Source organism: Acipenser ruthenus, chromosome 54, assembly GCF_902713425.1.
Source record: "Acipenser ruthenus chromosome 54, fAciRut3.2 maternal haplotype, whole genome shotgun sequence".
Lineage (NCBI taxonomy): Eukaryota > Metazoa > Chordata > Actinopteri > Acipenseriformes > Acipenseridae > Acipenser > Acipenser ruthenus.
Window position 1 is genome coordinate 5,374,359 of NC_081242.1, and position 13,955 is coordinate 5,388,313.

Sequence of the window (13,955 nt, forward strand, 5' to 3'; positions counted from 1 at the left end):
CACGAGGAGGTCCCTCTTCTTGGTGGAGCCATGAACAGGGTGCCCGAAAATGAGGAGGGTTGGGGAGAAATGCAGCCAGAACTGCAGCAAAAGGTTTCTCAATAAAAGAAAAAACGGCTGCAGCCTGGCGCACAAAAAATAAATGTGGCTTACCGACTCGGACTGACCGCAGAAAGGGCATGCGGCGTCCGAGTCGGTAAAGTGACGCAGGATCTCTCCTGACGCGAGCTCTCCGTGCAGGACCCTCCACCCCAAGTCCCCAGCTCCCCTGGAGACCAGCGGGGAGTACAGGGCCTCCCACTGGGGACCGACGCCCTCCGGTGGTCGGAGGGTCTCCCGCCAAGCGGTGTCTCGGCGGGAGACGAGGGCGAGGAAGTGGAGGGTGTGGAGCGTCATCGCGTACAGGGTCCTCCTCGACGCCGATCGGAGGGGCGTCGAGGAGAACTGCGAGATCCTGCTCAGGTTGTTCTCGAGGGGAGGCCGAGGGGGGGCTCGCGCCTTGGGTTCGATCAGCAGGACCGGAGAGCCGGGGGCAGGGGGGGGGATGGAAGATGGCTCCCCGGTCCTGAGAACTCCCTCGAGATACCTGACAGAGTCTGGGTGCAACGCTGCTTTGCACTCCCGGATCGCGCGGCCGGCCGTCCTGACGGTCGCCCGAGCCGCCCTGGCGACGAGCGACTCGGGCGTCAGCCACCCGGACCGCTCGCGATCCAGGAGATCCCAGACTCTGGTCACCTTGGCCGAGATCAGCGCGCACCGCACCGAGGGGGACTCCAACGCCTGCGCACCCAGGTGGGGGTTGTGCAGCAGGGGCTCCAGCAGGAGTCCTTCGCCCTCGGTCGGAACGGCGTCTCGGCCGATAGAAAACATGCTCCGGGTCCTGAGCAGGTCCTGGTAAAAGACCGGCAGCTCGGGGAGACGGATTCCCCGGAGGTCGATCCAAAAGAGCTGCCGGTCGTAGCCCAGGTCGTGCAGCTTTTTAAACCAGTTCAAGTTGGCGCTGCTGTAGCCTGTAACAAGAACAGGAAACCCCTTGGTCTAAAACATAACCCTAACCTTAACCTCTTGGTGAGTGTTTCCATTGCATTGTTGGGACATGGAGTTCTGAAGAAAAAGCCATGTTGTTTTTCTTTAACAATCTTGTATGGAGAGGACTACACTTCAGATCTCAAACTTCTAAATGGAAATGTTTTAACCAAGCTGAGAAAGCTATATAATTCTTCCTTACAAGACTGATTCAACTTTCTTCACTTTCTTCACATATAGGGACTGGTAACTAAACAACTTATGAATTTCCATGAATTTCCATAGTGCATACATTGATTGGATAACTGCAAAGCATACGACATGGTTTATTTAGATTTCCAGAAAGCTTTTGACAAAGTCCCACATAAAAGATTAACTCTCAAACTGAACGCAGTAGGGATTCAAGGAAATGCATGCACATGGATTAGGGAGTGGTTAACAGGTAGAAAACAGAAAGTACTGATTAGAGGAGAAACCTCGAAATGGAGTGAGGTAACCAGTGGTGTACCACAGGGATCAGTATTAGGTCCTCTGCTATTCCTAATCTACATTAATGATTTAGATTCTGGTATAGTAAGCAAACTCATTAAATTTGCAGACGACACAAAAATAGGAGGAGTGGCAAACACTGTTGAAGCAGCAAAGGTCATTCAAAATGATCTAGACAGCATTCAGAATTGGGCAGACACATGGCAAATTAAATTTAATAGAGAAAAGTGTAAAGTATTGCATGCAGGCAATAAAAATGTGCATTATAAATATCTTATGGGAGATACTGAAATTGAAGAAGGGAACTATGAAAAAGACCTAGGAGTTTATGTTGACTGAGAAATGTCTTCATCTAGACAATGTGGGGAAGCTATAAAAAAAGGCCAAAAAGATGTTCGGATATATTGTGAGAAGTGTTGAATTTAAATCAAGGGAAGTAATGTTAAAACTCTACAATGCATTAGTAAGACCTCACCTAGAATACTGTGTTCAGTTCTGGTCACCTCATTACAAAAAGGATATTGCTGCTCTAGAAAGATTGCAAAGAAGAGCAACCAGAATTATCCCGGGTTTAAAAGGCATGTCGTATGCAGACAGGCTAAAAGAATTGAATCTATTCAGTCTTGAACAAAGAAGACTACACGGCGATCTGATTCAAACATTCAAAATCCTAAAAGGTATAGGCCCAGGGGACTTCTTTGACCTGAAAAAAGAAACAAGGACCAGAGGTCACAAATGGAGATTAGATAAAGGGTCATTCAGAACAGAAAATAGAGGCACTTTTTTACACAGAGAATTGTGAGGGTCTGGAACCAACCCCCCAGTAATGTTGTTGAAGCTGACACCCTGGGATCCTTCAAGAAGCTGCTTGATGAGATTCTGGGATCAATAAGCTACTAACAACCAAACAAGCAATATGGGCTGAATGGCCTCCTCTCGTTTTGTGGATTTAAACTACAGACACACACAATTTATGCAATGCAAAGAACCTTAAATAGGTATGTAAAAGTGTCATTTTAATACTTTACATTAATTGTCCCTAATTACTGTGTATTTACATAGTAGTTACTTAGTAAATACATGAGTACTTGCACATAATTACGATGTTATGCAAAGTTACAATGTACTTAATGTGGATTTTTTGCACAACATATGTAAGTACACAGATATCACAAAAGGGTTAGGGTTGGGTTTAGAGTTATGGTTAGGGATAAGGTTATATCATGCAAAATATGTACACCTTAAATACACTGCAAAAATGCATAACAACATTGTAATTATGTGTAAGTACACATGTACTTACTAATTAACTAGTCAATACACTGTAATTAGAAAAACTTAATGTTAAGTGTTACCGATAACTCACTATTTTTATTTTAATACAATTGAATTTTTTTAATGGTCAGCATCTGCATGTGTTTCACTGTAAAGCATTCATCCTTACTTATGTACAAAGATATTGAAGCAGGTGTGCTCTTGCCCCCGTTGTCCTGCATGGTGGTGACATTGAAGACGTACTTGCAATCCATTTTCATGTTAGAGAGGGTGGTGGAATTGTAGGGTGTTGTGGTCCAGCCGTAGTGTCCCAATAAGGAGCAGGAATAGGAGACGTTAAAGCTGTGTGGTATCTCATCCATACCGACAGGATTGCCCCAGCTCAGGGATACCAAGTCATTTTCCACAGTGTGTAGCAAGATCTTTCCAGGTGGGGGTGGGTCTGTAAGAGAAAATAAAATATATCAGTTTACACATTATGTAAATTGGAATCATATTTCTCAAGACCTTGCTCTGCTCCGTTTTATACAAACAAACATTCTCCCTGTTTGAAAATAAAACCTTTAGTTATGAGGATAGACTGAGGGAACTAATCTAATTGGCCTTGACAACTCTTAGACAACAGGTTGTCTACATGAAGAGAGATTATCAAAACATTGTAAGGTCAGAATATTGACAATAATACATTTATTGATAATAATTATCAGAATTATTATAATAATTAAAAGACTAAAATTATTGATATTGCTCATGAGATTTCGGTCTCCCTGAATCCTTTATTTTTTTGTCAGGTTTTCTTCCATTAACCTCTGGCGGCCCACATGTATGTGTTACATTTATTACCCATTACAGAGGATCCATATGAAATAATAAATATAAATGCCTTGAAAAATGAAACGACTGGTTTCACAGACCCTGATTAGCACAGATCTATCTTGGACCATCTTAAGGTTACAATAGGAGGTCGTAGTGATGGGGTGTTGGTCACCACAAAAAGACCCATAACAACTCATGATAAAGCTGTACTGGACACCCTTCATATCGGCAGGGTTGCCCCAGCTCAGGGAAACCGAGACTGTGCCCACAGAGTCTATGCTTATCTCTCCAGGTGGGGATGGGACTAAGGAAAAAAAAATGTTTTAGTGCTCCTGAATGTGACGGTCTAGAACAGCTACCCAATTTCCTTCAGACTAGTATATATGTATTGAGTTTGGACAGGCCACACAAACACCTTGCTGTTTCCAGACATGGCTTTGTAAAATGATATTGTAAACAGTACAATACAATATAGCTGTATTTAACAGGCTGTGGCACACAGTCATACTGATGAGGAAGAATGGCGTCGCAACACAAATAGTGCACTGTATTAGATTATCTTTTGCACTCTTGACTAATTCTACATACTGATACAATAACATTCACTTCAAAACAAGAAGAGATCTTCAGTAAATAAATCGTACTTATGTAGACTGAAGTTGAGGTAGGCTGGCTCCAGGGGAACGTGTTGTTTTCCGTGGTACAGACTTTGAAGACGTACTGTCTTCCTGGGCTCAGGTTAGAGAAGACAATGGAATTGGAGGTTGTATTGATTGAGCCTTCATCGTCGGAATTGGAGTTGGAGTAGGTTATGATAAAGAAGTGTGGGACGTCATACAGCTGGGAAGGACTGCTCCAGCTCAGAGAAACAGTGTTTTCCATAGAGACTGCAGTTAAACCTGTTACTGGGTACGGGGCTGAGAGAGAAAGGAGAAGTGGTTCTGATTAGATTATCTGCAATGCTTTTTCTAGCTATTTTAGTCACTCTAAAGGCCACTGTTCACTGCATCCATTGCATCATTTATTATCCATAAACCGTACGTAATTCATTCCAGTAAAATCAATGCATTAGCCTTGTACAGCAATTACGGAGTGGGTGTGTATGGTAAGCCAAATTATCATTTAGAGATATCTCAAATTGCATTTTAAGATATCTTGAAATATTTCAAGACGAATGTAAATCATTTGCAGATATCTTGAAATTAATTTGATATCTGTAAATAAACCCTTCTCATTTAACAATAAATCGATCCGTGATAAATTCAAAATGCAAGCTGTTACTTTTTAGAGTTGTAAAATGGACTGTACTTCTGTTGCTAAGTTATCGCTCACTGAAGCGCGCCTTCAGACTCACATAAAACACAACTTGTTTCTGTTACTACCCAGTACAGCACATACAACTTTCAAAATGACATTCATTTGGCTTACATCACACTTTTAACTATATTATTGGGACATCACAATTACTTATACTGAAAGCTGTGTTTTATTATTATTTTAATATATACAGTACTGTGCAAAAGTTTTAGGCAGGTGTGAAAAAATGCTGTAAAGTAAGAATGCTTTCAAAAATAGACATGTTAATAGTTTATATTTATCAATTAACAAAATGCAAAGTGAGTGAACAGAAGAAAAATCTACATCAAATCAATATTTGGTGTGACCACCCTTTGCCTTCAAAACAGCATCTATTCTTCTAGGTACACTTGCACACAGTTTTTGAAGGAACTCTGCAGGTGTCTTTCATCTGCTGCAGTAAGTTTCCTTGGCCGACCACTGCGTCTACGGTCCTCAACGTTGCCCGTTTCTTTGTGCTTCTTCAAAAGAGCTTGGACAGCACATCTGGAAACCCCTGTCTGCCTTGAAAGTTCTGCCTGGGAGAGACCTTGCTGATGCAGTATAACTACCTTGTGTCTTGTTGCTGTGCTCAGTCTTGCCATGGTGTATGACTTTTGACAGTAAACTGTCTTCAGCAACTTCACCTTGTTAGCTGAGTTTGGCTGTTCCTCACCCAGTTTTATTCCTCCTACACAGCTGTTTCTGTTTCAGTTAATGATTGTGTTTCAACCTACATATTGCATTGATGATCATTAGCACCTGTTTGGTATAATTGTTTAATCATACACCTGACTATATGCCTACAAAATCCCTGACTTTGTGCAAGTGTACCTAGAAAAAATGATGCTGTTTTGAAGGCAGATGATTTTTCTTCTGTTCACTCACTTTGCATTTTGTTAATTGATAAATTAACAAAATGCAGTGTGGCAGCAGTGTGGAGTAGTGGTTAGGGCTCTGGACTCTTGACCGGAGGATCGTGGGTTCAATTCCCAGTGGGGACACTGCTGTTGTACCCTTGAGCAAGGTACTTTACCTAGATTGCTCCAGTAAAAACCCAACTGTATAAATGGGTAATTGTATGTAAAAACAATTGTAAGTCGCCCTGGATAAGGGCGTCAGCTAAGAAATAAATAATAATAATAATAATAAATATAATCTATTAACATGTCTATTTTTGAAAGCATTCTTACTTTACAGCATTTTTTCACACCTGCCTAAAACTTTTGCACAGTACTGTATATATATATATATATATATATATATATATATATATATATATATATATATATATGTGATGGGGTGCCAGCTCGCCCCTATAAATATGTGTTTGTTGTTATTGTTAGTTTTACTGTTGTCATTATGTTTTTGTGATTTCTTGGTTTGTTTTGGATTGGCAGGGAGGGGGTTAAATTCCTCCCTGCAAAATACATGTGAGAATGTGGCTGGAGCCTTAAGTGTTTAATTGTTAATTATTAGTTAATTGGGCTCCAGCCACAGACTATAAAAGGGCAGCTGAAACCCTTTGTTGGAGAGAGGAGTTTTTGGGTGAGTTTTGTTTGTTGGTGTTCTGTGCTGTTTAGTTTTTTGAAAAAGAAACTGTAGTGAAGGCTAATGCCCAGCCTACATTTCTGTATTTTGTTTGAACCTTTTTGTTGGCCCTTGTGCCTGTTTATTTGATTATTTTTTGTTGAATAAAGACCATTATTTTGCCCCTTCCACTGTCTCTGAGCCTCAAACCTCTGTCATCCTGCCACAATATATAACATAGAATGTGATCGCGCCGGAATAATAATAATAATAATTTGAAAATGTATATACAGCTTCAGAATGATGGGCAATGAAACACTGTTTTAACACAACTTTTCCCCAAAATCCCAAAACCCACAGATTGGCCATTAATAGATTGGTGTGAGTTGCCATATTAGGCAAATGCCATTCCAGTTACAGGGCCAAACGTTTTCATTTCAATTCTGAATTTTAGTTAACACTTTGTAGAAATATTACAGAAATATTGCAGTTTAAATAAAACATTTTGTAGAAACGTAACAAATACTGTAGTTTATATCAAACTTATAAACTTGTATTTACCTTGACAAACACTCATCAATTTGGATGAGCAATTATCTATAAACCAACCACCACTCGAAGAGTTAAATGCTCCACATCCCGCACCAGTAGGAGGGACATCCCAGTGGCTGTACGTAGTGGGGTTTCCATTAACCCATTCCCAAGTATTATTGCTATTGATACTGTTGAATTGGAGACCAATCCAGTACAACCCTTCATAAAGATTAATGTATGACCAAAACTCCTGGTATTCCTCTTCACTTTGCATGGTGACCAGTTCAGTGACGTTCTGTCTGCATGCCTCCACTGATTCTGTCCAGTTTAGCAAGAGCCCAGTTTGAAAGAACTCCTTCAAGGTGCAGTCTACAGAAACAGTGAGAGCCACAGCTGAAAGAACAACAATGCGAACAAAGTTTCAGTAAGAAGACATTTCAAGAGCACGTTGCATTCAAGAATCATGTTACCATATTAAACTGAGTCAATTCTTCTGGGTTGTTTTCCCCTGCTTGGAACATGCAGATTTTTGTGAAAGTTTATTTAAAGGATTTGTTTTCCTTTCTGTTGGAATACTTGTGTACTGCATCAGAAGAAGAATTCAGCTACTGACAACACCAGCTGTGCAACTGGTAACTTGCAAATGGATAGTGTGCAATTCGCTGGCATAAGTCAACCTTCGTTTTAAGGATGTATATATATAATATTAGGGGCACGGTAGTTATAGTAGGGACTGACCATGGATTCAATGTTAAACTCAAATTTTTGCCCTTTAATAACTTTTAAGTCATTTGATGGATTTACCTGAAATGCGGTATGCACCGTCCTCTGGAGGCAGATCTCTTGATGTGGACAGTAGTATTTCAGCCACTTGTGCATACAGATTGTGAAATAATGCAAAAAAAAGCAATCCGTTTGCCTTGTGCCACGACAGTTTGGAATTTTAAACAGATTTTTTTTTTGTGGTATACCTACATTTGTTTTCGTGTAAAAATATTCATCTGTTCAAAAGTTATTCACATTTTCATCCCTCCATTGTTTTCAATGGGATTTCCACTTTTTTATAGATATCTGATACGAATAAAGAATGTGGCCATTACGAATACATTTTCATCAGACCCTATTCTTTTGTCGTCAGAGGAAATTCTTTTTTCACGAGGTCGCTATCTTGTTCCATGTTTGTTATTTTTTTTGTTTTTTTAAATGTTATAAGTCATAAGCTGGGCTACAGATGACACCACAGTGGGTCGGTTGCACTCAATGGACACCTGATGGTTTGCCATGTGCCTTTTTTTTAATTTAGTAGTCGCCAATTGTTTTTATCATTTTTTCCCCAATTTGGAATAGCCAATTATTTTTTTTAGGCTCAGCTCACCGCTATCACCCCCGTGCTAACTTGGGAGTGGCGAAGATGAACAAACGCTGTCCTCTGAAGCGTGTGCCGTCAGCCGACCACTTCTTTTACACACTGCAGGCCCACATGCAGCCACCTCAGAGCTACAGCATTGGAGGACAACGCAGCTCTGGGCAGCTTACAGGCAAGCCTACAGGCACCCGGCCAGACCACGGGGGGTCGTTGGTGCGCAGTGATCCGAGGACACCCTGGCTAACCTACACCCTTCCCCCCAACCCACTGGGTGATGCTCGGCCAATTGTGTGCCTCCTGGGAGCTCCCGTCCACAGTCGGCAGTAGAATAGCCTGGACTCGAACTGGCGACATCCAGGCTATTGGGTGCATCCTGCACTCCACGTGGAGTGCCTTTACCGAATGCGCCACTCGGGAGCCCCTTGCCAGGTATCTTTTAAAAAAATATATTATACAATATTAAGAAATATAGATTTTAAATTGTTTTTTTGTTGGGCCAATTCTTTTGATCTTTTATCATGTGTGCGAAAGAAAAATTGGACCCGACAAAAAAGGATTTAGGACTTTTCAATTCTTTTTTCATGAGGTTGTTTCGTTCTTGTGAAAAAAAAATAAGAATTTTATTTCTTTTGTCGTGGCGTATCTTCCTTCGGGAGGTTCTTTTGTTCTCGCAAAAAAAACAAAATCTAATGAAGAAAGAATTTGGACAGCCACCACCGAGTGGGGTGCAGGGGGGGGCAGTGGGGGTGGGGGGGCGGGCCCGAGTTCATTTTTTTTCTGAGCACACTCTAATGACTAGATGTAAAATAAATATATAGGTTCCGTCTACTCCACTGGGATTAGAAAAAAAACATAGCAAGGTAGTATTGGCGGACTGTCAATCAGAACACAAATGCTCAAATCACAGCTGACAGATTGTCTATCTGGAGGCGGGACACAGAGCGAGCGGTCTGGCAATAGGTCGGTGTTAAGGTCATGGGATTGCTCTGCTGGGAGATGTAATACTAAAGGCGTAATTTCGTGAGCCCGAACAGACCTAACAGAACTGGACAACCTGATTTTGCGAAATCGTTCACCTTCCTGCCGTGGAACGTGTTCTGCTTGTTCGGTCGAACAGCCCGGTCTGCTCGAGGAGCAGTTCCACACTGTGAAACATGGTGGAGCCCCGCAGGTACAGCTATGGCCACAACTTTTGCATCATCTACATTTTTGGGGGGGGATTAAGACAAAAAAAACAAAACAAAAAAACAAAAAAAACCCTAGATTAACACAATTTAGATGTTTTATTTATCATGTAATCAAAGAAGCTACAGAACAACATCGCAAACATTTCCCGGACGCCATAATAGTATTATTTAAGGCATGTTGGATTTTGAAACGTCACGTTTTTAAATGTCACAGTTTTTTGTTAAGTTTGGAAAACTACAAAGCGGTATGATGCATAATAGTGGCACCAACATCACACTGTGCCTCTATGGATTCCACTGCCATGATCAATGTCTAGTGTGGCATCCACATGTTTGATGTGTGTCAGTCTGTTGGGTGGGGGGTGGGGAACATGAAGGGGAGTGTATATGGATGATAAATCGTGGACACAATTCCATGACAGAAGGACTACCAATAGTGCTGTAACATCAATCTATGTCCTAGCATAACTTTCTGTTGTATGGAATTGCAGATGTTCAATGGCATAATACAGTCTTTTGCAAGGGAGGAAGGGGTGATGGGCTGGCATTAGCATTCATAAAACATGTATCAGAATTGTATCAGAAGATTCTAGAGGACAATGTCAGGCCATCCGTCCGTGAGCCGAACCCGAACAGAAAGTGGGTCATGCAGCAAGACAATGATGTGGACCCATAGTAGCTATTTTATTAAAAAATAGTTGGAAACGCAGTAGGTTTTAAAATATTTATTCTTTTCACACCAATGCCCATCTCTGCCATCATAATTGGGCTCTCTTCAAAACAATTAGGCACAAAGTTTGCAATACATATAGATATACTTCCATGTCCACATACATCACTTTCCTCTGCTGTTTTAAATTGTTTCTCCCATATAAGTTGCATTTTTTTGTCTTGGGGGAAATTATGTAATTTTTGTTTGCCTGAATGGAACAACCAGCTACAACACAAATACGAGGCATTTTAAAGGTGGCCTGTCTCCATCAAAATGTATGTATTTGTTCTTACACTTTCTCCCTGTGTTACGTCACTTCCGGTATCTTCCAGCCACTTCAAAATCATGAAGGGAAGTTGAGTCATTCACATTAAAATTCACATTTTATTAAAAACCTAGATACTTGCCAACAATTTTAAATCTCATTTTGGAATACTTGTTAGTCATAAATTATGTTTTTTAAAAGTACTTTGGACCATGTCAGTGGGTCTTTAAGACATCCACCTTGCAGTTATCGCAAAGTCCCTAAACAATATGCTAAAATAAATTAGTTCTGCACTGTAGAAAAAAGCTGATTGTGCCAGTGCTTGCTAGTCAGTTAACCAGTTTTAGATTTAAAGCATTTCACTTTCGGCTTTATTGTTAACATTTTCACACATGGCAATACTGTCCTACAATTACTAAATGATACTGTGATCATTCCACTGTGTTATGTTAGTGAACCATAGTTAAGTTTAAAAAATGAGAGTTAGCAAATGCCTATTGTTAAAGTGTACTGCAGTTGATAATCCTTTCCAATTACTGGTACCTTAAAATGTAAGGTGTAATGATATAGGATGATATACATTGTCTGGTATTGTATGTAGTTGCAGTTATGGGTAGTGCCAGTAGAGGGCACTGCAATAAAAGAAATACAAAATAATTACACTAATAATGTGTCAAGCCAAAACGGAGTAGTGTTTATTACTTAATTATATATACATTAAAACTACTGAAGCAATACATACAGTTGCACAGGACTGCACTTCAAGATGCGTGTGGTATTATAAAGGGTTTATGTCTGTGTGTGTGTGTCAGTGAGAGAACAAGTGGAGCATTTCAGATGTAGGCCTCTAGTTATTTATTAACCTTTATTTATGTTGTGTTTCGAAAGTGAGACTTGGCAAAGACAGCATCTGACAAAGTCATAAAATCATAAAAAAATAAACAGCACATTATCATACAAAAACTCCGGCACCTCTGGGTTTGACAAGGCATAGCCCCGGCATCTCTTTAGCTATGAAAGTTAAAAATGTCATAAAACGTTTTGCTGTCAAATGCGTTTTCTTACAATTCTCAACACAGTTTTATCCATTCTGCGCTAAACTGGCAGCACTGCTAGGGACATTTAATTACCATTTCAGCTACGTGCCATAAAGATGACACTGACTGCGAAAGAAGGACTGCGACTCTATTGTCGTGTTTTACACACAAATAAGCTTGAAAAACGCCTTGAACGATACAAGCAAAATTCCTACACTACTTGGTTTAAACGCGCTCATGTCTGCCTGTACCAGGGGCGCTGGAACTAATAATAACGGTCTGGTTCTCTGTTGCCTTTTTTCAATTAATAGAATGTAATCCTTTTTTTATTTTTTTTCAATCGCAATAAACTGCGGGTTCTGTTGCATTCACGCCGCTGATAATGTTAGATATACTGTAGCTAGATATAATTGTGTATATACACATAGCAAAGAAAAAAAAAAGTGGACGTGCAAACTACATAGTCCCGTCCCGTCCCGTCCCGTCCCGTCCCGTCCCGTCCCCCTCCCAAAGAGCGGATGGCACTGTCTGCCTTATGGGTTAAGTGCCTATGTATACAGAAATATTTCTTTTTTTTTGGTCCTGCATTTGCCTTTAATTAATTTTTCTGCACATACTACTACTATGCATATGCTGTAGAATACGTGATTATAAACTCTAACACCAGTACGGACAATACTCTTTCAAATAAACTTGTCATGATTTTGAATGCGCGCTTCTTAAGAACGCTATTATTATTGTCATCGCTTGCGCCCCGGCACCTCGTTCTTAAGCACTGCTTTTCAGAAATACTAAGCTCATGTACTCATACTACATGTTAACAGAGAGGCATGTCTTAACTCCTGTTACCCTTGTTTCATCAAATACCGAGCTAATTCATCTTTTTAACTCTCAGCTCTCGCTGCGTTATTGTTGGCCAGTACCTCGCCGTTCTGATCTATTCGTGATGCACGGGCCAAGAGCAAGCTGCTGTTCTCTAACCCCTATATTCTCATCATTCAGTCTACAACAACATCCAGTGTACCACAACCTTATCAACACAACCTTGAATGGTTGTCAACGCTAAGCACATTCAGCAGTCTACAGAAGTCACGACATTGTGGAAAAATGAGTACAGAGAGTTCTCAGCATTCTACATTAACTATTAAACGGATTATTAGAAAGTACAAACACAGAATCTTACAAGTGGTTTCAAATAGGACCAGATAAAAGGCTCCACATCTAAGACATATAATATATATTTTTTCTTCACATAAGTGTACAACACATAGCTGAAATTTGCTTCTAGCGCTTAATCAGTAAAAAAAAAAAAAAAAAAAAACAAGATCTGGTCAATAACATGATATTCCCTGTCGTCACTGAATTTGTAGGTTTTCCGACCCAGTAGAGTATTAAAGCACTGATCAGTGCCTCTTTACATGTGTAGTTTTAGTAATAAAGCTATTTATGGAATGGAATTCGCATTTGAAGGTTGATTCGGCCGTTTTTCAACTGTATTATTGTATATTTGTATTAGATATATCACTTTGGTCCTCTGTATCTTCAGGAGCCAGTATTCTGGTCTGTATAATAATTTGCCCCTTTAGTACAGGGAACGGTCAGTCAATGGTCAGTTCAGACGGGTTTTTCATCAACATTGTGATATTCTAATTTATTTATAATACAAGTCCTGCGTATAGTTTCAATTGTCTTTGCACCGCCGAATCCCACTGTTCAAGGTCTTTTTATGGTGTTGTAAAAACGTTTCAAGGCTGGAGTGTTTTAATGACAGCGTGTTATTCTTTATATAAGACCACACACACTTTTACGAGAACCCAAATCACAGACATCAAAGCCTAAACATATATACATTTAATGAATACAAAAAACACCGTTATAAATAAAATATATATTTGTGCACTTACCCAGAAATAGCACCGCCTTCTTCATTGCGCCTCTTTAAAACTCTGACAGATATGTACAATTTGTACAGATATCTATGTGTTAACGTGAATGTGTTTATTTAAATGTAGAAAATGCTGCTTTGTAGCCTACTTGTCATTTGCTTCTGCCCTTGTAATTGGAAGACACGCACGAGATGTATTTGGTTACTTTAGAGGCGGTCCAAAATTATCATAATTTTTAGCAAGTGTGGGATGACACTTTTTAGAGCTTTACATTTTGACATGACTTTCTGCCACAGTACTACAGCCCCCAGAGATGTCACTTTTGAGTTCATGATATTTTACTTTTCATTAATAAATACACAGTAAAGAACAGTCATATCTGATAGCAGAAGACAATTAACTGAATTATCATACTAGCAAAAATGTTATGAAAAATGTACATTTAGTTTAGTTTTAATTTTCCCCCCTTCTTTGCATGTATGAACAAATACAACATG

The 13,955-nt window shown here is 40.0% G+C and overlaps 1 protein-coding gene across 1 annotated transcript in view; it reads right to left on the reverse strand.

Annotated features, from left to right (window-relative positions):
• The window catches only part of LOC131723249 (tenascin-R-like), a 31,087-nt gene extending 17,481 nt beyond the window's left edge, over positions 1-13,606 (reverse strand). The window contains exons 1-4 of the mRNA XM_059016877.1: positions 13,477-13,606; positions 7,033-7,398; positions 4,251-4,523; positions 2,960-3,232 (exon numbers count right to left, since the gene is read on the reverse strand). Of these exons, the coding sequence (XP_058872860.1) occupies positions 2,960-3,232; positions 4,251-4,523; positions 7,033-7,398; positions 13,477-13,501 (937 nt within the window). The 5' untranslated portion in view covers positions 13,502-13,606. The remainder of the gene's footprint in view (positions 1-2,959; positions 3,233-4,250; positions 4,524-7,032; positions 7,399-13,476) is intronic.
• Positions 13,607-13,955: the final 349 nt, after the last annotated feature.